Genomic DNA, 23397 nt, shown 5'->3' on the forward strand with positions numbered 1-23397 from the left:
GCGGAGCAAAGGAGGAGAGTATCACCTCATCTGCTTGCAACAAGCCCAGGCCACCTGGCATGGGAGGGGTATGGTCGTAGCAGCATGTGAATCACCCTGGTCTTGCAGGTAACGTTCCCCACTAAATCAGATAATGCTCCGTATGGTGGTGTGTTCACCAGTAAACTATAATGCACAAGAGTGGAGAAAAAGTCATCCTTCCACAATCAAGAACACAATAACGGAGAGCCGTTTAGATGACAGTTTGTGGGTTGTTTTAATTAATGCGATTCCATCAAGTATAAGGGAATTTTTGCCCATTACCTTCAGTGAGAGCATATATTTTGTTATGCTGTTGACCTGCCCATATCATAATTGCAGTAGTCTTTGTTATTTAGTTATGAAACTCTCCTCCATCTAATCTAAACATAATGTATGCAGTTTCAGAGGTTTCTTAAACTGCGAACTCCTACTCAGCTGTTTTTCTGACTGGCAATCATGGTTCTACTGTGCCTTTATATTTGCACCTACCTTGTTGTTTTTTTTTTTTTTTTTTTCTGTCATTTTTAGTGTCATTGGTTATATTTGTCATTGTTTATGCTTTTATGTCCTTTCTTTCCCATGATGAACTGCTGTTCAGATCACTGTGGGCCTGATTGCAAGATCAAGACACTCAGCAACTCCTAGTTTCCACAGGCACTCAACTCATTGGAAACAATCAGTAATATTCAACAGACTGTCGAAGCACTGTGAAAAAATACACCAAGGATAATAACTAGGCAAATATATTTTAAGTAATAAATGTAAATGGGAAGAGAAGCTTTATTTGAGAATTTAAGCAGATGCAGTTACAACCAATTTCTTTAATCTCCTGATACATGAGTGTTATGTTTAATTTTCAAGTGCTGTTCAGTTGTCAATTAGGAATTGGAAACGATTCAGTTGTTCATAGTAGACCACTTTCTCTTGCTGTTTCATAATTTGGAATATTCTAGATTTTCAAGATTATGTTTATCCCCTAATTCTTCAGGTTCATCTTGCGTTCACACGAGTAATTTCAGAAGACACACTCACTAGCTAACACCCATCTCTTCTTGCAGTTGTACACCACACAACATTTATAATTAAGCCTCTTAGGAAGTTAGCTGCATGGCCCATGATTAACTTCCCTTAATTCTTCATTGTTAAAGCTCAGTGCAGAGATCTCTGGAGTAATCACCCCACCTTTCCATCCTGAGCTGCAGAATGGCAATGTAGCGCGTAAGTCAGTATGCACTAAGATACCATTCCAGCACAGGAAGTCAGTATTGGTGCCTTTATCACAGTCTAACAAGTCATACAGGCTTATCCAAAGAAAGTAGTCTTTCAGCAGATGAGCTAGATAAAATGGTTGATCAGAGACTGTTGACACACAGCACAGCATCTATAATTAAGTCACTAGGGAAGCTGGTATGGGATGCTGTAACAAAGGTAGGATCCAATTTACACACAGCTTTCAGCAAATCTTAAAATGCTGTCTGAATAAAACCCAGTGAGGTAGTAGCCACTTCTGACTTACTGCATGCTAGAAATTTGTCAAATAGTGGTGAGGAAAAGGAGGTAGAGGGTGCACGGTTTATTAAACATGTAAATTGGATATATTTTTGTTGTTTTGCACCTGTCACTCTCTTTCTATATCTTCTTTTCAGACAAAAGTTTTGTGAAGAAGAGGTGTGTGTGTGTGTCGGAAGTGCTATAATGAATGGCACATTGAGACTACTACCAGCTTATAATAATGACTGGTATTCCCTGTTCTGCAAGACTGGGAGGGGAAGAGCATATCCAATGAATAGAAATGGATCCTTGGATTTTGGTTCTTGAGGTGACCTTGACTCCACGAATCTACAGAACAATTACAGTACAGAACAGTCGATTGCTTCTCTGTTTGTGTGGCAGTAGATTATGGAGTAAGACAAAAGGAACCTTCAGTACCTACCCTGATAAACTTTTTTTTTTTTTTGTGAAGAAAAACACCACAAAAACATGGTGTGATGTAAGAAAATGGCTTTAGTTCTATTTCTATTGTTCTAAAATTAAAAAAAAAACTGCTAAGAGTTTTACATAAGAAAAATCCATAATCAGAACTACATTTGCAACTGAGATCGTCCAGCAACATTACATTTATTTTGAGGACTCTGGGTATGATTTTACACTTACATTCACTTCATATTTGCTTAGCAATGGCATTATTTGCAGTTTACACTATTCTGAGGCATGAGCATTGTGTAAAACTGGTAAATCGTAGGGGAAGATTTTGTGAGGTTGAAAAGGCAGAGGAGACCTAGCGAGAGGATTTGTTCTTTGATCCGGGAGGTAAGAGACCAGACGTGTGCAGATGCTGGGCCCTGGGCTCCTGCTGGAGATCTCTGTGCTCAGCAGCTCGGTCTGCTGGACCTGGAGTGACTCGGAAGTCTGGATGGCAGCCAAACACAACGCATTTTTATTTGAAGCAGGCTATTTTTTTTTTTTTTAATTTTGTAATGATTTCCTCTATATTATTTTTTTAAACCCCAAGCGGTTCTGTAAAGCACACACGCTTCTCATCGTCGGGGTGAGGGTACTGGTTGTGGTGCTGAAAGAATTGTGGTGGGGAAAGGGTTTCTGCCGCTGTCTCCTGACATGGACAACTCACCTCGAAGGAAGGAACTCCGCGACTCAGATCTGCATTCACATGGGTGAGTACACTCTGTTTGGACAGGAGAATAATCGTGGGTTCTCTTGTGAGAAATAGACGTCAGAGAAAGATAAACTATTATGTAAAGGTGAAAGTCAGATCGGGACAGTTATGTTATTAATATATTTATTTCTGCAAACAGTGGGATTCTCAGCTGCACCTTAGCTTTGGGTCAAACCCTACTCATTCCTGCAGAGACCAGTGGAAGTCACTATTCTCATGAATTTCAGGTGAGCTGTAGCTGGGTCAAATCTCATCCTTCCCGCTTCTGTCTTCAGTTGGAAACCGGCCACTCGCCAATAAACCTTAAGACTTTTTTTTTTTCTTTTGACACATGACAGGAGCAGGACACTTGCTGCACTTTGCACAACCGCCCTACATTCTTTCAAATTAAACTGTAAAATGAGCCCACGGCTTTGCAGGTGCTGGAGGAGCCGCTTTCGGGTGCCAGGGGCTCGGCACCAGATCGGTGGCTGGGTCAGTGCCTTTGGCCAGGCCAACGCGGGGACCCTTAATCACCCACACGACTCGGAGCATTCTGGTCCTGACTCTACAAACCCCGATTTTTAGGATTATTACACCCATTATTGAATCCCCAACCAAGGTGTGAAGCCTGACCGACAGCAGGGCCACACGGTCCTGTTGGTGTGCGATGGCACCGCCACCTTGCAGACAAGCCAATGGGACGCGGAGGGGCGTGGGTTTCCCCACGCGTGTCCGCGTTCAACGGAGCCACCGCGGCCGCCATTACCCCGCGCTGAGGGGAGCCGCTGCCCCCCCCCTCCCCCCGCCACGCACCGCCGCCCTGCCCCCGCCGGGCCAACCAAAATGGCGGCAAGCCCGCGGCGGGGCCCTCGCCCCGCCCTCCTGAGCCTGGCCCAATGGAATGAATGGGCTATAAATAGCAGCCAATGGGGAGGCGGGTCGCGCTCTATATAAAAGAGGCGCGGCAGCGGCAGCGGGGCTCCACTCCGGCTAGTGCAGCGGCGGGAGCGGAGAGGGCGCGGAGGTCCTTGCTTTGGCTGCGGAGCCCTCGGTAAGTCCCGGGGCAGCCGAGCCGTCCTACTGCTTTAAAATAAGAATTCTTCCACGCCCCCCTCCCCCCCTTTTTTTTATTTTTTTTTTTCCCTTCTTTTTCTTCGCCACTGTGTGGGGTGGAGCTGCTTAGGCTGAGGAGGGGGAGTGGGGCTGGGGTGCGGCGGGGGCAGCGCGGCGCAGGGGCGCCCGGCGCGCAGCCGGGGCGGGGGACGCGGCGCAGGTGCTTACAGGGCTTGCCCCCAGTTGGAGCGGGCCCCGCTCTAAAACCAGATTAACCCGGTATTTAGCAGGGTAGTTACATATGCTCGCCCCAGCCAGGTCCCCCGAGGGAGCTGGCTGTTGTATAATGGGTCCTTGGATGCTTCCCACCCCTCCGCTCCCAAATCGGGGAGCAGCCGGGGCTCCGCGGGCGCTGCCGCTCCTGGGGCCGGGGCGCGGCGGGTTCCCCCCGCCCGGCAGCGGCGGGAGGAGGCGCGGCCGCACGCTGAGGGCATCGCGGTGCCGCCCCGCTCACCTGCCGCCCCGCCCGGGGTCCCGCCGGGGCCGAACCCCCCGGCCCAGCCCCGCGGCGGCCCCGGCGCTTCCCCCGCCCCAGACCCGCCGGCGGGTTCTGCCCGGCGCTGCTACGGCCGCTCCGTGCGACCTTGGGTGCATCCCGGCACCCGGGCGGAGCCCCGGAGGAGCGGCTGGGATGTTTAAGGACGGGGCAGTGCTGGTGGAGGTGAAGAACTTTTTTCTCTCCTCCTTCCTGACCCTAGCAGCAAAGGTGTGAAAGGCACGGGTGGAACTACAGCCAAGGTGACCTTGCCTGGGTGCCTGGCTTCCCCCCCGGGGTGGTTCGGAGGCCTGCCAAGCCCCCAGTGATGGGCTTCCCCTCTCTCTCCCCTAGTGACTGCGGTAGGGTCAGACATGCCCTTCTCAAACAGCCACAACCTCCTGAAGATGAAGTACTCTGCTGCTGACGAGTTCCCTGACCTGAAAGTTCACAACAATCACATGGCCAAGGTGCTGACCCTGGACCTGTACAAGAAGTTGAGGGATAAGCAGACTTCCAGTGGATTTACGCTGGATGATGTCATCCAGACTGGGGTTGACAACCCAGGTAACGGCTGGGGACCGTTAGATCTGCGTAATGATCTGTTCTCCCTCCTTACTGGAAGTGCTTCTTGACAATGGCACCCAAAGCTCTTGAGCTGCTGAGAGGCAAATCTCGTAAAGCGTTGAGAGACAGCTCTAAATGCATGGCTGTGTTAAGAGGCCTTGCTCTATCGAGCCTTAGTCCTTGCTGTAATCTGACATATCGATTCCCAGACACTTCAATTATGTAACTGCTCTGCTAAATACTTTCAATCTGGAGAGGGGAAAAAAAGAAAACAAAACAACAAAGAAAACACAAATTCATTCTAATTATAACACAGCTGGGGGGGGAGAAAAAAAATGTTGGCTAACCTGGCTGTTCTGGTCTATTCCTATTCCAAACTGGTTATGTGATGTTCTCTAGCACTTCTATGAAAAAAGGGGGAGCAGATGCGTTTACATGTTAACATTACAGTATTTATTTTTACTCTAGCAATATCAAAATGGCCCAACTAAATAATCAGAGACTGCCTCCCGATGAGGAGTACCCGGACCTGAGCACCCACAACAACCACATGGCCAAAGTTCTAACCCTGGATTTATACAAGAAACTGAGAGACAGAGTCACGCCCAGTGGCTTCACCCTGGATGATGTCATTCAGACTGGGGTTGATAATCCTGGTAAAATGCGTTGAGAATATTCTGTGTGAGCCAGCTGAAGTAACTGGTGCTTTTGAATATGGTGACTTAAAACTAATCTTGTGGAGGTGGTATTTATGAGCAGACTACAGAAATGCAGCTCTGCCTGTAGTAGAAGGAACAAAAAGCAAAGCATGCTTGCTTAGAGCAAAGCATGGTTGTTTAGACATGAAGTTCTATCTGGTAGTCTGAATTAGCTAGTGAAATTGGATATGCTGTGCAAATTTGTCCTAAACCAAGCTTAACAAATGAGCGTGGTTTAATGGCAACAGCTATGGGTTTCGATAGCACTGCATTTTACTGACTGGATGAAGTGTAAAATGTAGGGTCTCTCCAAATGTTTTTATGTAAGAATGCATTTCTAAGTGACTAGACCTACCACTAAAGAACTTGCCTGGTTAGTGCTGTGCTGGAGTACAGCCAAGCATCACCCAGACTTAGCTGTTCTGACTTTATTACCACTCCAGGCCATCCCTTCATAATGACAGTAGGATGCGTAGCTGGTGATGAAGAATCCTATGATGTGTTTAAGGAACTCTTTGATCCAGTTATTGAAGACAGGCACGGTGGCTACAAACCAACTGATGAGCACAAGACTGACCTGAATGCTAATAACCTGCAGGTATAAACTTTTGATCGATTACTGATGTTTACTGGTCTGAGGACTGGTTAAATTTGGCAGCTGCCTAAACTGACTGCTCAGGCTCTGTTCCCTCACTTTCACCCAGCACAGACCCACAGGCTGTGTGTCCAGTGCAATCAGACTTAAGAGCTTGCTGCTGTAGGATGTAGGTGGCTGGGTCGAACCAGGCAGCTGGCACGCAGCAGGAGCTTGCTTCATGTGCTGCTGCAGCGTTGGTTATGCCAAACAAGTTCAACATGTGCTTCCATGCACTGTGGGCTGTAGTATTCGAACTAAATAACACTGTCCTGGGAGTCAAGGGCTGTCATAGAACTTAATGCTTTCTGCTGTCTGATCTTGGATCTTAAATATCACCTGGTGGTCTCATACTATAGCATAGACATTGTTATGGCTGGGAGTAAAGATATTTCATATGTTACTGTAGACTCTAGGAATTCCTGATGCTATGTTGGTTAGCTAGCTTTAGGTCATCTTGAAAATAAGAGACTTTAGATGAATGTAGTGAATAATGCTCATTTGCAAGAGTAAACACCTACTAAACAAGTGTTTGCTTCGTGTTGGTACCTTTAGACTGCAGTTCTGAAGGGGTAACAGAAGCCCAGACTGTAGTGTGAAATGGCCTGGTGGTATCCCTGTCTTCCAGCACTACTTAGTAGCTGTAGCCTTAGCCTCAAAATGAGGGCTGTGTTACACAGATACTTGAGCTAATGCTGAAGAAAATAGTCCTGAAGTAAGACACTGGCTTACAGGCCAAATAGTCAATATCTCAAGTTCAAGGTGCCTGCTTAAATGCATGTGAGCTATATGTATTTAGGGATAGGTATCTTGGTGACAGAGTTGTACTCACTGGTGTCCTCATCTTGTAGGGCGGTGATGACCTGGACCCCAATTACGTGCTAAGTTCCCGTGTCAGAACTGGTAGAAGCATCCGTGGATTCTGTCTTCCCCCGCACTGTAGTCGGGGGGAGAGGCGGGCTATCGAAAAGCTCTCTGTTGAAGGTAAAGTGAGAACTGAGCGCGCCGGGGAAACTACTTCTGTGCTTTGCACAAGAGGTGGTGTTTGTAGTTTGAAAATGGAGGCAGTTGGCAAAAGCCATCTCCCTCAAGACTTAGTCTGAACATGGAGCCTTCCCTGAAAATGGCTCATTACATTACAGCTGCCTCAGCATTGCAGTTTGTAGCTGAGAGCAAGAGCACATGTCGGAGGGAAGTTGGATTGCTTTAAGTTGACCTTTGCTGATCTTGAAAGCTTCTTTCTATGTGTATGGGGAAAGAGGTTGGTTCATCATGGCTCAAACCTGAAATATAACAGGTATTTAGCAACTTCAGGGCTTGAGTCATGGTTTGCAGTATTTTGTGGCGGCTTTTAATTGACTTTCATTAATGTTCAGCTTGCTTAGAGGTGTAGTCTTGCTTCACATGTGCAGTTGACTAGAGTAAGCCCTAGTTTTCAGTGGAACTCCTCAGCTGCAGGTTTTTTTGTGTTGCTTTACAACTCCATCAAGTGAGAGGAAAGGATACGCTCAAGGTGCAATTCTGGAGACTGAGAGTGTAGTTGTTCCAAAACCTCTCAAGGGCAGGGTAACAGTCCTTGACTAAAGTAATACTGTTTGTTACATTCATGACCTTGATTCTCCGTGGAAGAAGACACTCTGCTTCTACAGTTAAGCAGCCGTGATGAATCTATACTGCATGTAAGGGAACAAAGGATACTTGTATAAGCCTGGAAGGTGCAGACAAATCATCTGATACTGCCTTAAGTTCTGTAATCCTGCAAAGGCATTGCCATTGCAGATGAAAGCAAGGGAGGAACCAAACCCAGCAGATCAGACATTGCCATACCTCCTGTGTGATCTCTAATGTGCTGGGAATGTCTGGCATCTTTGGTCCCATCCTAAAAGCGACTCTGTCTTTCAGCTCTGGGTAGTCTGCAAGGTGATCTCAAGGGGAAGTACTATGCTTTGAGGAACATGACTGATGCAGAGCAACAGCAGCTGATTGATGATCACTTCTTGTTTGATAAGCCAGTTTCTCCTCTTCTGTTGGCATCTGGGATGGCACGCGATTGGCCTGATGCCAGGGGTATCTGGTGAGTATGCCTGGAAGGGAGGAGTCCTACAAAGTGTCTGCAAAAGAACCTTGCAGTTTTGGTTGTGGCTTGTACTGTTGGGCAAAATGGCAGCTTCTGAACTTGTATTACGGAATCTAATGAGAAACTTTTGTGTTACCCTCTGGGGGAGCTGCATCTAAACTATCAGAATTTGGACAAGTGTCACCATGCACCTCATTGGGCTGGTAGGAGCAAGCCAGCTTGGCTAGCCTGTAACCAGAGCCTACCCATCCAGCACAGGTTAGGGAAGCAGTAGTAGTGTGCCACTACATTCAGCTCGTGTCCCAGGAGCTTAGCATAACTTGTGCTAACAAACCATAGCATTGGCTTAGCTCAGACTTGATACTGGATGCATAGTTGCTCCCTTGTAGTTTCATCACTTCTGCTTGCAGAAACTCACTGATGCTGGACTAGTATGGCTTTACCTGTACTAGTAATAAGATTCCCTCCCTTGCCCCCAAAGTCTTGGTGACATGGGTTGACTGATGCAGTGGTGTGGAATGGAAGGATTCTGCTTGTTAGGTGTAGGTCACCTACATAAAACTCTACATCTCGGGAGCTTCTGCAGCATGATTAACTTGCTCCCTTGTAAGCCAAGGGTTAGGTTTTTATCAGCTGAAATACTTCAATCTTATTACTGTAGCTGCCTCAGTACAACCCAGAGGAAGCATGCTTTGTTTCTGTAGGTCACCTTTAAGATTGCATCATCTACCTGCAGATTGCCAGCATTAGATAGTGCTGTCATCTGAGCATGACTAATCTACAAGCTTGAAGTGTAAAGTCTCAATGTTGTCTGCATAAATAACTTTCCTCAGGTACTAGTTAATTTTTGATCCTAATCAAGCTGAGAAATTATCAGCATGATAAGTATTGATGGTAGTACTTGCTGCCAGCTGCAAGCTAGGACAGGAGATGCCCATTGGCGTTCAGAGGTTTTTACAGCATCTCTGAAGAGCCCCAGTCCAAAATTAGTAGTGAAAACTCAACTTAGTTCTCTGATAAGGTACAAAGTACAGTTTAACAATCTGACAGACTTATGATAAAAGGCTTTGTTATACATTGTCAATGTGGTGTCATTATGAACATCACTGTACAGGGCTGCCCTAAAGTCTGTACTGATCACACTTCTGTGAGCTCAGCTGAACAGGTGAAATCTCTTAAATCTGTAGACTCAGACCACAAGTGAGCTAGGGGGATGCCTGAATTTTAGGGTTTGGTGCTCTAAGACTGGCTAATGTCAGGTCACTAATTGTTCTGACCTGTTTAGCTAGAGGACAATTCAAACTACTTCTTGAAAAGAGCGGGATAGAAACCGCTAGCTTAACTCTATTAGGTCCTGCATGGCCAAAAGAAGTAATGTTAATTGCTTTGAAGAAGCAACTAAGTGAGCCTTTCAAAATAAAAGCTACAGTGATGAGTAATTTGGTGCTATTACAATTATCTTGAAAATGTCAGGTGGGACAGACAACAAGTTGTTTGCCTTGTCTCCTAGGCACAATGATAACAAGACCTTCCTTGTCTGGATCAATGAGGAGGATCACCTTAGAGTTATTTCTATGCAGAAAGGTGGCAACATGAAGGAAGTATTTACCCGCTTCTGTACGGGGCTAACACAGGTAAATCAATGTTGCTTGAGATGTAGGTTCAAATGGTACGTGTTTCTCTGGTTAGAGCCAAGAATGCAAACTCTTTCAAGCCCCCTCCGAGTCCTGCGTGGTGGTGTTTCATAGCTTGGGTCTCTGGGAACACCCTGATGAGGTCCAGAGCTGTGAGGGCTCTGAATCACCTAAACTGGGAAAGCATTGTGCCTGTGAAATCTAGAATATGTCCTCTGATGTGGTACCCTTATGCAAGTGCCTAAACTGTACTTAAAGCATTTCTGTGTGGTTCTATAAATCAAGCTTTGGGAGACCCTGGGTGGAAGGAGAAGTTGTTTGAATGTGGACAGGTGAAGCTGGACTCAAGTTTATAGGTGGAATGCTTTCCTCAGCTTCTAGTCTTGCTATGGACTTGAGCCTTACCAGCCCCTTCCCTAATCCTAACAGATGTGCCAGCTTGACATGTTACTAAATCAAGCTTCCCAACAGATAGTGACTTCACATTTTGTAGTGTAGGTTCAGCTTAGCCTGTCTCACTGCTAGGAGCAAGATTAAGGCCTTAAAAGCCCCTTGTTGGCTTTTTTTTCCAAATGGGGGGGCTTATGTGACTGACTTAAATAGCTCTTCAAACTGTTGTGGCTGTTGCTATGTAACTGAAGCTGTAAAGGAGCACTAATGGATGACCTACATCCTTCGGGCAGAGAACAATCTCTAAACATCCATTCTTTCTATTTATAGATAGAAACTCTCTTCAAGTCCAAAAACTATGAGTTCATGTGGAATCCACACTTGGGCTACATCCTGACCTGCCCCTCCAACCTTGGAACAGGGCTCCGTGCTGGAGTGCACATCAAACTACCGAACCTTGGGAAACATGAGAAGTTTGGAGAAGTCCTCAAGAAGCTTCGGCTGCAGAAACGAGGCACAGGTGAGAGGTGGTACAGTGATATCCTAGTTAGGCTGCCCTGAGACACCAACAAAAACCTGGCTACAGCCAGAGCTGTGTCTTGGTTCACAATGGCAGGGCCTGTCAGGCCATCCAAAAGGTAAAGCCCTTGTAAAGCATGTGGAGAGAACCTAGCCTTAAAATCCTATCTTGAAGGAGTTTGGGATGGCAGTGCTCTGCTTATACCTTACGGTGTCTGGCTGTCTAGGTGTGTCCTTCTGTTTAGTATATTGAGCACCAGATAAGCTGGACCTGGTGGCAACTGTTCCTGTTATAAGCGGGGATGGGAATCCTGATTTAACCTCTGGCTAGGAAATAGCTACAGCAGGTACTTCTGACCACAGGTTAGACAGCTCATGGGTTGAAAAAATAAAAAGCTGGCCTAATGGCATGCTCAGTGGCTCACGTTGGAAGTCACATGCACCTTTATCTCCCTGCATGTAGGAGGAGGCACGAGTGGCAGCTTGTAGAGAATGGTCTTGCTGTGTTCCCACCTCCAGGTAGTGAGGGAAGAAAGGTAGACTTGCCTGTTCCAGCAGTGGTCAGTGTGCTAACTACATCTCTTGCTCCAGGTGGTGTGGACACAGCTGCTGTTGGAGGAGTGTTTGATGTCTCCAATGCTGATCGTCTTGGCTTCTCTGAGGTGGAGCTGGTGCAGATGGTGGTGGATGGTGTGAAGCTGCTCATTGAAATGGAAAAACGCCTTGAAAAAGGCCAGTCCATTGATTCCCTCATACCAGCTCAGAAATAAAACACTTTATTCTCATGCTTCCTAACTTATTGGATGAATAATAAAATGTCACTCCAGTTCAAACCCCTGGGGTCAGAGCCCACTTAGTTACACTGTAGAGAAGTCTTCCATCCATCTGTGTTAGAGTTTATTTTTTTGATGGTTGAGATGTTGCTGAAAACAAAATAAACTGTTGTTTTTGCCTGAGATGTCTTAGATGTGTTAACTGTATGTCTTTAAGTGACTTGGTTTTCTTAGTCACACTACATGGGCTGGTTTTGTGTGCTGGCACATCTTGCTGTCTGCACTGCTGCAGTCTACTGGAGTTGAAGTGTGGTTAAAGCAGTGTCAAAAGAGAACATTTAAATTGATTGTAGTTGCTGCAAACTTGAGAACTGGTGTTAAGCATGAGTCACTGCAAACATGCCCTACCTCTAAGGCTTTGACTTGTGCATCTGCTCATGGCAACTGTAAACTGTCATTATCCTGACTATGGCAAGCCAGGCTGACTCCTGTAAGGGAGGGGAGGCAGAGCTGGGTACAAAGGGCTGCTGTTGTTACACGGGTCCTCCTGGGGCTGCAGGGCGATGCTCTGAGGTCAGACATCAGCCCATAATAATACTGACACTAAGCTACTTTGTGGGGAGAAGATCGTATCTTTGATCTAGAGATGTGCAGAGAGTTGGTGTAAACAATTGCTCTTTTGGGGTTAAGGAGTGAGGTGAAACTGAGATTAAGCCCATGCTTCTCTCCAAGTGATTTCAGTTCAAACAGGGAAGAGATGAGGGCTGTAAGCTGCCAGTTACAGGAAAATATGAGATAACCGTAGCTTTCTTCAGCTGACTACTGTTTGCCCATGCATCAGTTGTTCCATGAGCCTAAAACCAAGCAGTATGGTCAATTAAATCATGTTACATGCTCACGGTTTTCTCTAAACTGGGTCTGGCTTACAAACTCAGGCTGTTCTCTGGGTGTGAGCTTACAGAGCTGTGTGAAGTAGGGCTGTTCTCCAGAATGGCTGCAGTCAGTGTACCTGTGCGCTTGCACTGTGGAAGCATCACCTTATTAACCGACAAGAGCAATGTTTTCCTGAAGTATTGATCGCTAGGAGCATCAAACCCTTAGTAACAATAGCTTTTGCAGCCTCTGCAACCTGGGAAGCAGAGAGCACCTGCTCAACAGCTCTACCCACTGCTAAAACTTGGCTTTTGTAGGGGGAGCGTGATGAAAGGTTGATACATATCTTCACAGTGTGCAGCTTTATATAGGTTTGTGTAGCTAACTGAAGCTTTCTTTCATAGAGGCTGTGATATTTCTAAGGCTGTGATTGCAGGCTGTCACTTAGCTGAAGTGATGACTCCAGCTGGGGTAAGCTAATTAAATTTGGTGAGGGAAAGGCTGAGTGAACATCTCAAATGAGTTGTGGGTTTTTTTTTTTTCTATTTTTTAATATAGCTTTCTATGTGATTCAAATTTAACTGGGTGGGGGTGAGGAGATCACATGTGAGTTTTGTTCTGTGCCGGGTGATGTTCCTGTATTTGAGTTAATCAGCACAGGGATTTTTCTGTACAAGGCTTGTGAGAGCAGGGAAGGGAAAATGGTGCAAGAGACAACGGGTTGGTTCTGTACATTCTTTAGGTTCCCCCTTGCTGTGCTTGATGTCACTGTTCACAGATGCTTAGCAAATAGCTGGTGCTGCATCTCGTAATTAGATTGTTCATTTAGTGATGCCTCTGCTCCATACTGCCACGGCGTTGTTACTGCACTCACAGCAAATCTCTAATGGAAGGAGGTGTCTGAAAACTTGTCCATTTTTTTCTAGCTCTATCAGCTGGACTAATAAAAAGATCTCTCCCTCTATGCATCTTGTTTCTCCTATGTCCTTAGCCTGTCAGAGCTGCTACATCTTTGTCTTGTTCTGACCCCTGGCTCCCCGAAGTCTGAGGCAAGACCTGTAGCTGGCTGAAAAATTACGATCAAATCAGCAAGCTAGTCTTTAATGCTTGCATCCAAGTAGAAAATACTTTTTTTTAATTGGTTTTCTTTCCCACCCACCACCTTTGCTGTGTTCCTTCCTGTTGCTGCCACGAGGAATAACACGACCATACTTTTGTTTCAGCTTGTACAAAGCAATCGAAAATATTCCAGAGAATGAACCTGTCACAGCAAAAGGCTGGACACAGTGCCCTACCCCAGCTGGGACTGGCTCAAAACCTGTAAACAAGAGAGAAATTAAACCTCCCACCCCCTCGCCTTAAAAGCTTTGGTTTGCTTCCCAGCATTACTCACCGTCGTGCCCCGGGTGCCTGCCGTGGGTCGCTCGGGTACCGTGGCTGTGTGAAGTGGGCCGTACGGGACGGCCACTCGCTCGTGCCTCGGGCACCCGAGGCTCGGCCGGGCAACGTGGGTCAGGGGTGCCTCAGCCTTAAACCGAGGGGAGGAGAGGGACGTCACCCGTCGCTGCCGCTCCTTGGGCAGGGGCACTGCAGTTAGCCTTGCTGGCGGGGCCGCCCGCCTCACGTAGCTCCTGGGGTAGAAGGGCCGGGGAGCCGGGGCGGCGGCGGAGCCCTCAGGGCGGGTGAGCTCGTGCTCTGCGTCACACCCGGCGGCCATGGCGGCCTCCCTCAGCCCGCCTGGAGCGCCGCGCCGGCTCCTCCGTTGGCCCAAGGCGTGCTGACGGCGGGTGGGCGCAGGCCGGGGGGAGCAGGGGGGGGCCCCTTCAGGCGTGGGGTGGCCTCGCCGGGCTTTCCCGTGAAGTTTCAGCTGAGCTTTTCTCACTTTCCCGATTCGGGAGCAGCGGTGGCCGCTGCCGTCCCGCTGCCAGGGAGGGCACCTGAGCGCCAGCCGGCCTTGCGGCGCCGTCCGCCGCCTTCGCAGGCTGCCACGCTGGCCCTCGCCTGCCGCCTCGCCACTTGAAACGTGCGCGCTGTTTTTACAGCGTCTTCAAGGGTAATTTCTTTCTGTCATTGCCTTTTTCTTCTGAAGGTTTCTGCTTCCCTCAGGGGAGCAGCTGCCTAGCCCTGGCACGTTGCCTGCTGGGACCCCAGGGCCCTTATTCAAGAAATCACGCTCCTTGGGAAACCATTTACCTCTCACATTACACTTACTGGCAGTAGGCTGCCCATAAATGCTCTTTATTCCACTTCCGTGCTATCTACTGGAAAATTATGGTCTTTCACCCGCTTGTGGACTAAGCCACGCGGGGGGTGGTGGTAAGCTCAGTGTTGCGGCATCAGCCCTGGGCGCCCCGCCACGCTGAGGGAAGCGCCCGGGCCTGGGGGAAGCGGTCGGGCTCCCCGCACGCTCCCCGGAGCCCCCGGCCAAGCGAGGGGGCAGGGCGGCTGCCTCACGAGGAGCTCCAGGTGCTCCAGGGAAGCTCCGGCTTCCTGGGACAAGGTGGCCAAACCGTGTGACTCGTCTCATGAGAACAAAAGTGTGGAGCAAAAGCGGTTTTATCGGCTGGGCGTCCGCCGAGCCCCCCTGCCCTGCCCTGCCCTGCGTGGGGGGCTGCTGCTGCTCGAGTCCTGCCCGCCGCAGGGGATCCTCGCTCGGCTCGGCTCGGCTCAGCTCGGCTCGGCTCGGCTGAGCCCCACCACAGCCAAGGCCAGGGCAATGCTTTCCTCCGGCTTGCCGTTTTGCCCAGCGTAATTAATCCATCACTAGGCCAAGAAGAAAAAGGAAGGTGCTATTGCCTAATGTCTCCAGCACCCATCTGGGAGGGAGGAGGTTTAGGTTCCAGCCTGTCCTCAGATGAGTGTTACCATATTTTTACGCAACGTGGAATAGCTTGAGCAGAAGAGTTGGAGTGATTTTTTTTTTTTTTTTTTTTTTTTTTTTTTCCGCTCCACCCACCCACCCACACACAAAAAATGTGGTAGCGTGGTGGGCAGGGCACTCTTCTGGGAATGGAGACAGCATCACAGCCTTTTCATCTCCTGTTTGCTTTTCTTTTTCCCGTGGGGAAGCAGCAGGCCAGCAGGCTCTTTTGGCTGCTCTGCATTCCTCTGGCTAGTCTGCCTTTCCACCTCTCCTAAAAAAATCATAGTTACAAAGCTGGAACTAGCCCTAGTGACCATTTGCTCCAGCCCTCCACCAGTGGGACAGGGCACTTCACCACCACCCTGGGGCTTCATCGGGTTTATTTGTTCCCAGTGAAGGGGGAGCCAAGCCCAGCGATGGAGGAGGGCACCCCATAGCCTAAGTGAGAGGCTAATCAGAACCACGTCTCTTGCATTGCCTGACCCTCTTCCCTTGTTTTTGGCATGTTGGGGTTTATTTTCATATACAGAAACCAGACAGGCTCCTGCCCAGCTTCATTTTGAGGCCCAGCCTGCTTGCCCTGGGTTCCCAGCGCCACAGTACCCCTGCCCCCCCGGCTGCGAGCCGCTGGCTGCCGTGCCGGCAAACCCACCAGTGAGGGCTGCCCTCGGGCTGCGGAGGTGTTTGTACGTGGGGATATTGGGCTCCCCCTGCCTCTTGAAAGACCCTCTTTTTTTTTACTCAAATGCTGCAGAGAGCCAGGTTGAGCGCATCAGGTGAGAAGCTGTATCTACTACACCCACAGCGTGGGTCTGGTGATTAAATTGGCAGCGTGGGCTCAGACTGGGATCGACAATTAACGGAGAAAATCTGCATTACCAGACAGGGTAAAAATAAACAGATGCATCCAAACCTACTAAAGATTTTTGTTTTCCTCCACCAGCCAGTGAGTAAGACTATGAGAAACCATATATATATATGTGTATCTATATATTTATATACATATATATGTATATTTTAATATATATGTGTGTGTATATATATGTATGAATATAAACTTTCAAAGAGCAGGATGTCTCATACTTAACACCTGGAAAAATGGATAGAAAGGATAACACTCAGAAAGATGTGAATGTTAAGGTTTTTATTGAATGTCAAGAGCTTCAGCTAAAAATATAGAATGGGCAACCCTGAGCTTTCTATGATGCAATTTCAGAATAAAACCAGAACTGAAGATTAATTTGACAGATACTTATGCAAGCCCCGTATCTGAGCATACCCCAGCTTCTCAGTGTGTTTAGTGCAGGTGGGCGAGAGGTTCGGCCAGCGGCTGCAGCCCGATGTCTCACTCCACATCCATTATTGATGACCTGAGAGTAAAACTGAGAATAACCCGTGCTGAGGAGACCTTGGAAGTTTCAGTTTACATGTTTGCAGTGACTTATTGTGATTGTGTGTGTTGGTAGTACTCAAGCACAGGAAAGCTCTCCTGGATTACTTGGGAATGAGCGAGAATGGAAAATAAGTGAATTAACTCAACTGAAACTCCATGTTCCTTAGCCTGGTCCGGCAGAGTGGTGAGCACATACACTGAGGACAGATTTGTTGGGATATAAATAGTGGCTGTTTGCAGTTCGAATGCTGCCACGTGTTCAAAGCACAATGAAATCAGAGGGAAAACTGAGGGCAGGTTCAGCACTGGCCCCAGCCCTGCCCGCGGGAGCCGCTGGAGGTTCTGCACTGGCTTCGGCACAGCAGGGATTTCTCCTGCTTCACTGGCCCAGGACAAAGCTGGAGGCCATCACAGCAGCGAGAGGCAAACAAGATGGTTTTAGGGCACTGGGTGGTGAAGTCATCTCGGGCAGGAAAACTGGTGTTTCAGTAAGTGTGGGCCAGGCTGCGACGGCCCACAGAAACCAGCCAGGCTCCCTCCACAGCTGTGGTGAAATCACCTGAATCATCACTAATCACCGCTTGGGCCGGCAGCGTTCCTGGGCAGAGCACGTCTGTGATCACAGGGAAGCCGGCAGAGCCGTCCCGTGCTGGCAGTGCCGCTCCGGAGGGATGGGCCGGGAGCGAGCGACCGAACGTGTCCAGGTGGACATGAGAGGAGAGGTCTCCAGTGGGGATGGACACAGGGAGAGCTGTGGGACCACGCTGCTCCACGAGTGGGCTGTCTTCAGCAAAGGGTATCGGGATACCATTGTGTTGGATCGCTGCTGTAAGAGCCTCCGTGTTGGGACTTGTCCGGGGACAGATGGCTCCAGAGATACTTGTGGGAATGTACATGAGGAGAGGGTTGGAATGGATGGGAGTGCTCATGGCCCCAGAGCATCAGCTCCTCGTCATGGGAGAGTGATGGCTGGCTTTCTTTTTTTATTTTTATTTTTTTTATAAGCCATTATTTTAAGGTAAAGTATCGCTGAGCATCCTGAGGACGCTTCTTTCTCCTGCCGCTGGAATAATTGCCTGCCTTCCCTCTGCCTTTGGGATGTCCCCCCTGCCCAGGCGAGGGGACATGCCACTGCCAGCACCACTCCCTCTCCTCTGCCTAATGGGTGGCACAGGATGCTCTCTGCTCCCGCAGAGGGGTGGCTGCTGGGGCCCCAGCAGTGCCCCAAACCTTGTACCTACTGAGAGGGTGGACAGAGCCACGAGGAATCAACAGCTTCTTTCTTGGGAGAGGCTTGAGGATTTCTTGCAGCTGTCCTGGAGGCCAAGGAGAGCAGAGGAGGGAGCGCAAGTCCAGACACGCAGGGACACGTTGTTCGGGTGCTGCGGGGTACCCGGCCGCCCCCGGTGCTCAGTCCCTGCGCCCCCGGGTGCTCTGGGCACCTCCCCGTTCTGCCCGTGGCTCTCCAGAGGCTGATCCCCAGCCTGCACTGGCACTCCCGGCATCACGGAAGGTCCACGCTTCCCACCACCAAACTCTTGTGAAGCCCCATCCCAGCAGCAGGAGGTAAGTGCTGGGGAAAGGTGCACCTCCCCCCCCGCAGTGACGGCCCAAAGGGCTGTGTCCTGGCCACCGGTGACCACACAGACCATGTCTCACTGCAGGACACCTCCTGATCGCATTCACAGGGAAGACGGTCAGGCTGGTGGTGTCCTGGAGGCGCGGCGGTAGGGGTTACACCAGCCAGCTGGCTGCAGGGATGTGTGAGAAGCACACTGCTGCAGCAGCGGCTGTGTACCACACCTTGCATCTGAGCAGCGGCCATCCTTGTGCAATAGCTAAACAACTGCTTGCTGGTTAGCTTGCCAACCGGCTCGTTTCGTCTTACTCATTCTGTGGGTGCTATGAAGTGAGGCAGGGCTGAGGGCTCACCTGGGCAAAAGGCTGAGCTAACCTCATAGCCAGCAAGCGGAGGACTGACTGACCCAGAGCCCTAAGTATGTGTTTGCTGTTACTTGGTGGTTTGGCCTTTTGGGGGGGGCTTTGGGCTTTTTTTTTTTTTTTTTTTTTTTTTTTTTTTCCGGTGGTTTTTGTTTGCAATGAACCCTGTGGTTTGCAAAGGGGCTTGTCAGCAGGACGGAGACCTTGCAGTTTAGCGTGGGGGGAGCTGCCTGTCTCGGATTGCAGGCAACAGCTCAGGCGGAACAAGGCGAGGAGGAAAACCTCAGCAGGGGATGGAGAAGGTCCATCTCTGCCAGACCTGCCGCTTGCTGCTGTGGGGCAGCACCCCCAGCACAGGGGGCCGGGTTCTGAGTATGTCAGAAGGGAAGGGTCCCTGCGGCAGCCTTGGTTTGTGTGCCTGACTTCTTGGCAATAACCTACATTTTTGGACAAAACCAGGCCCCAGCTCCAGCAGGGAATCGTCAGTCTGGCCCCAGCAGCCGCCCCTAGAGCACCCAGCCTCTTCCCCACCAGTTGCTGCAGATGCTCGGCAGTGTTTTGTGCCGGTGGTCGCTTGTGTCCTCACACGGGCAACAGGATCGAGTGGTTTGGGATGCAGTCCTGGGCTGCTACCCACTGTCAGGAAGGTGCCAAATCTCTGCCCTCTCCTGGGGGGACCAGGATGTCTCCAGGGCCTGAGCACCCCTCCCCACAGCCCCTTCCTCCTCCCCTTGAAATGCCTTTAAATTTATTCGGGTGGTCCTGGTGCTTGGGCATGACACCCCTGAACACATGGCTGGGAAGACTCTTGCGTGTGGTATAAACCACAGTTTTAAAAGCAGACAAAAGTTGTATTTTGTTTTTCCTCACAAGGAATAAAGGATCAGCCCTCGAGCAGTATTTATGAGAAATGATACCAAGCCGTGGGTCAGCTGGAGCCCCTGAAGAGGTATAAGACAGCAGATGGCCAGTGTATCTTTTCCAAATACTTTTATATAATCAGCGTTAAAGCTAGCAATGACATGATTTTGTAGTTAGCATACGTGCCCTTTCAGCCTTTACTTTCCTGGCATACCTGTACACCTCCCTTCTCTTTTGAGATCATTTTAATTTTGGTTGCTATTGATACGGTCACATAGAGATTTTTCATACAACTTAGTTCAAGAGTGAAGCCTCCACCAAGAACAAGTCTGGAGAGCCATCATCTCGTAGAGGAGTTGTTTAAATGCCCAGCTGATGTGCCTTTCAGATCAGTTTATTCACTTTCAGTTAAAGCCAGCTCTGAGCAGGGACCAGCGTAAACACAGATTAGATTACCTAAGAGGGATCTGGAATAAAAACACATCAAGAAGATGGAGAGAAACAGTGAAATACATTTATAAACCCAAGAGCTATTTGAGGCTGAATGGGCATGGGAACAGTTATTAAAAAGACTCATAAAACTAGGAAGTGAGGTAAAACAATTTTTAATATACTAAGAAACATCTTCCAGTGGGTACTAGTGAAGGGGGAAACACTTTGTTGTTTGCCGGCACTCTTAGTCCCATGACACTTTCAAACACAAACATCCACCGTTAAACCTTTATTAATCCTCCCTTCTGATTTTTGTGCGGGTCATTTAGCATGACTTAATACTGAGCTTAGGGGAAAACCTAATAAGCCAACCACTAATCTTTGAACTTGGCACATAATTCTCCATTTGCTATTTCTCAACATGTTTTTTCTTGTCCTTCCACCCCACTGAGAAAAACCCCGGAGTGCCGGCAGAGGTAGCGGCGGACGGCAGCAGCAAGCCGGCGGCGGTGAGCCTGCGCTCACACCGGCACCCGGGACGCAGTGGCCGTGGCCAAGTGGCTGCAATTGCTAAATGAGCTGTTGTGGGAGATATTTTGGGACCTGGAAATGAGCCTCTCTGAAAAGGTAACCTGTGGTGAGGGACTATTATCAAGCCACACTGAGACCGTGGGATCTTAGGAAAATAAGACAAGAAAATTAAATACATATATATTTATTTTAAGCGACGGCACTTACACTCTGCATGAAATGTGCAGCTATTTTAGAAGGGCCTGAAAGCTTGTCAGTATTTCCTTTCCTTTTCAAGGTAAGAAAAGTCCCCTTCCACCCCCCTGGGGAGGGGAACACAGTGCTAACCCAGGAGAAGGACACTGCCAAGGCTGGGCTCTGGGTACATCAGCAACAGTGAAAGTCCAGGTTCTGGCTTGGAAAAGAAAGCAAGATTCCTCCTCCAGCTTATGCCAGGCTTGGTGCTAAGAGTACTTTGAGTAGGCTTTTGACTTTTTAACTTTTAACTTTTTTTTTTTTTAACTTTTTAAATTTTGTGTAGGCTTTTTACCTTTTTAACTTCATACAGGCTTTTATCCGGCCCTTGGAGAGTATCGTTAGCCCTGTTTCACAGCATGGAGGAAGCAGCTTTGCTGAGGCTGGAGAGAGGGTGGCCAAAACTGCTCATGGACATAGTCCTCTGCCTCCTCCTCACCCTCTTCAGAGGTGTGGGTTAATCTGCTCAATCGTCTTCTCCAGATGGAATATAGGGGGGAAAAAAAAAAACAACCAAACCTGGTTTGAGATGCCTTAACTGAGTGTGTCCCTCATGCACAAACTCACTCACAGCCCTGGGTGAGAATTTTGACCAAGTATTTTTGTCCCAACTAGCTGGATTTTATTTATACCCTTTTGAGTCTGTTCCTTCCTCAAGATTAAAAAAAAACCACCACAACAACAAAAGTAAAAATAAAGTACAAAGGTCTCAAGAGAACTCAACCTTTCCTCTCCCTGCTGCCTCTCCTGCAGAAATAGAAAATTCCTACAGAATTTCTCTCGGGAATGGAAAAGACTGTAAAAAGCTTGTTACTGGAGGCAAAGAGCCTTGTGGCCCACTTGCAGCTGGAGACCCTGGTCCCACGCACAGGTCACCTCCCGCCAGCACAGGGAGGGCACCAAAGGGGACATCACCCTCCAACCCAGCTCAGGGCAGCCCCCTGTCCCAACCCAAGGGCTGGCAGCGATAAAACCCTGCAACAAACGAACCCAACTCTCTTGGTCTGCAGCTCCTCAGGTCCTTGTTTCAGGTGCTTGGCTTTGTCCTCCAAGTTTTGGCCATTTTGAGGTGTGGGACTGCTTGTGCCCCGCACCCCGAGGTGCTGGTGGTGGCAGGATGGGGCTTTGCCACCCCGGGAAGGCTCGGAGGGCTTGGGGGGCAGCAGGAGTAGTTGCAGAGAGCAGGGACCGCAGTGAGGGTCCACCCAAAGGAACCCCAAGAAGGAAAGGGGGTAAAATCAGGGAAGAGCCAGGGAGAAGCCTCCTTGCGGGGTGAAAGCAGGGTCAGGAAGCTGGTGCTGCCCTGGCAGGCTGCATTCCCTCGTTCTCATGGAAACAAGAGCGATGCCCTCCAGCTTGGCTGTTTCCTTAGCTTATTTTTAAAGGCGGCTCCAGTTGGTACCGGGGAGCGTTTCAGCAGCCCCGTTCCTGGGGGCTCCCCCCAGCAGGACCCCAGGGTGGCCTGTGAGGAACAAGGCAACACCGCGAGGCCCAGGGGGGAGAGCTGCCCTATCTAATCAGGGCCACGGCTGGAGCCCCATAAATGGCAGCACCGGCGAACACCAGCCCCGCGCGCCGGGGAGGCTCTGACAAGCTGGTGGTAACTCCTGTGTCTGCTGTAGGTCAAAGTCACATTCAGCGGAGGCCAGGAGCGCGAGCTGGCGTCTTTTGACTTCCCTTCTACGCTGAGCAGGCAAGGAATTTTCTAAAAAAAAAAAAAAAAAAAAAAAATCTCCCTTGGCCCAAGCGCAGGAAACAGTTGCCTCTCAAGTGGCCAGATCAAGCAAGAGACTTCCAAATTGGGGCATCCTGGTGTCCCCACAGTCCTCACGCTGCCTGTGTGTGAGCTCTGACTGGGGGATGCTCTTTTCTCTCCGCACTAGAAATGGGTGTTTGTCTATTCCTATTAAAGGATGCTGTTTAATCTCCAGCTGGGCTGATGTTCACGCAGGCTGGAAGCTGCAGCGCAGCAGAAATCGTTAGCAAGTCACATTACGAGCTCGGGTCTGTTTGGGGATGCTCATGTTTTTGTGAAGGGTGCAGCTCCAAAACACAGCAACAGGGTGCTGCTGTTACAGCCGGGGACGCTTGGAGCGGAGTGGATGTGTCCCACCCCACAGCTTGGGCTGTGCTTCCACGGGGCAGCACCCTCCTGCCCTGCCCTGGGGTAGCTCCCCAACAGTGGGGGCTGGCGAGACCAGCAGGTCTGAGCGATGCTTCGTGAGCCTGAGCATCACTCCGCAGGTGACAGGAATGCAGCCCAGGAGAGGGGGACGTGGCACCAGTCCCTTGAGGACAACCTCCACCCCACGGTGAGCACCCACCAGACACGAGGAGCTGGGAGCAGGGCACTGCAGTGCTTGCAGCTCAGCGGGGTCACTACACAGGAATGCACCCGCCACCGGGAACGCGGGCACCCAGCTGGGTTTGGGCCAGGCTCGGGGACACCTGGCAAGCCACCACCACTGTCCTGGAATTGGTTACCTCCAACTGCATGGCTCTCCAAAGCCAGGCTGACTCCACAGCAGCAGGCTGCGGACGGGTCTCCACTCGCTTTTGGAGCTGTGTTTCCAGGCCATCTCTCTGCAGGCCACAAACCCAGGGCCACCCCGACTTGCTGTAGTTTGGGGCTGACCTGTTTTAAATCGCAGATGGTCCCTACTGTTACCTCAGACTCCACCAAACGGAACAGGGCCAAACTTGACGTGTTGT

General features: G+C 49.5%; 1 protein-coding gene across 2 annotated transcripts; it reads left to right on the forward strand.

Moving 5' to 3' along the window:
* The first annotated feature begins 3649 nt into the window (after nt 1–3649).
* On the forward strand, nt 3650–11740 carry CKB (creatine kinase B). Of its 2 annotated transcripts, none has more exons than XM_042799012.1 (8): nt 3650–3728; nt 4620–4832; nt 5974–6128; nt 7016–7148; nt 8067–8238; nt 9752–9875; nt 10596–10785; nt 11376–11740. In XM_042799012.1, the coding sequence occupies exons 2-8, from the start codon at nt 4640–4642 to the stop codon at nt 11552–11554; spliced, it is 1146 nt and encodes a 381-aa protein (XP_042654946.1). In that variant the 5' UTR covers nt 3650–3728; nt 4620–4639; the 3' UTR covers nt 11555–11740. The 2 variants fall into 2 exon arrangements, with proteins under 2 accessions (XP_042654946.1, XP_032837594.1); XM_032981703.2 differs by lacking the exon at nt 4620–4832 and adding an exon at nt 5301–5488 and having other exon boundaries at nt 3658–3728.
* Nucleotides 11741–23397: the final 11657 nt, after the last annotated feature.

Source organism: Tyto alba, unplaced genomic scaffold (assembly GCF_018691265.1).
Source record: "Tyto alba isolate M040663 unplaced genomic scaffold, T.alba_DEE_v4.0 Super-Scaffold_29, whole genome shotgun sequence".
Lineage (NCBI taxonomy): Eukaryota > Metazoa > Chordata > Aves > Strigiformes > Tytonidae > Tyto > Tyto alba.

Excerpts from the sequence above, each read along its gene's own strand:
- CKB (XM_042799012.1), top strand. The coding sequence starts at position 4,640 with ATGCCCTTCTCAAACAGCCACAACCTCCTGAAGATGAAGTACTCTGCT. Across the intron at positions 6,129-7,015 it reads TGAATGCTAATAACCTGCAG|GGCGGTGATGACCTGGACCC; the intron begins GTATAAACTTTT and ends CTCATCTTGTAG. Across the intron at positions 10,786-11,375 it reads GCTGCAGAAACGAGGCACAG|GTGGTGTGGACACAGCTGCT; the intron begins GTGAGAGGTGGT and ends CTCTTGCTCCAG.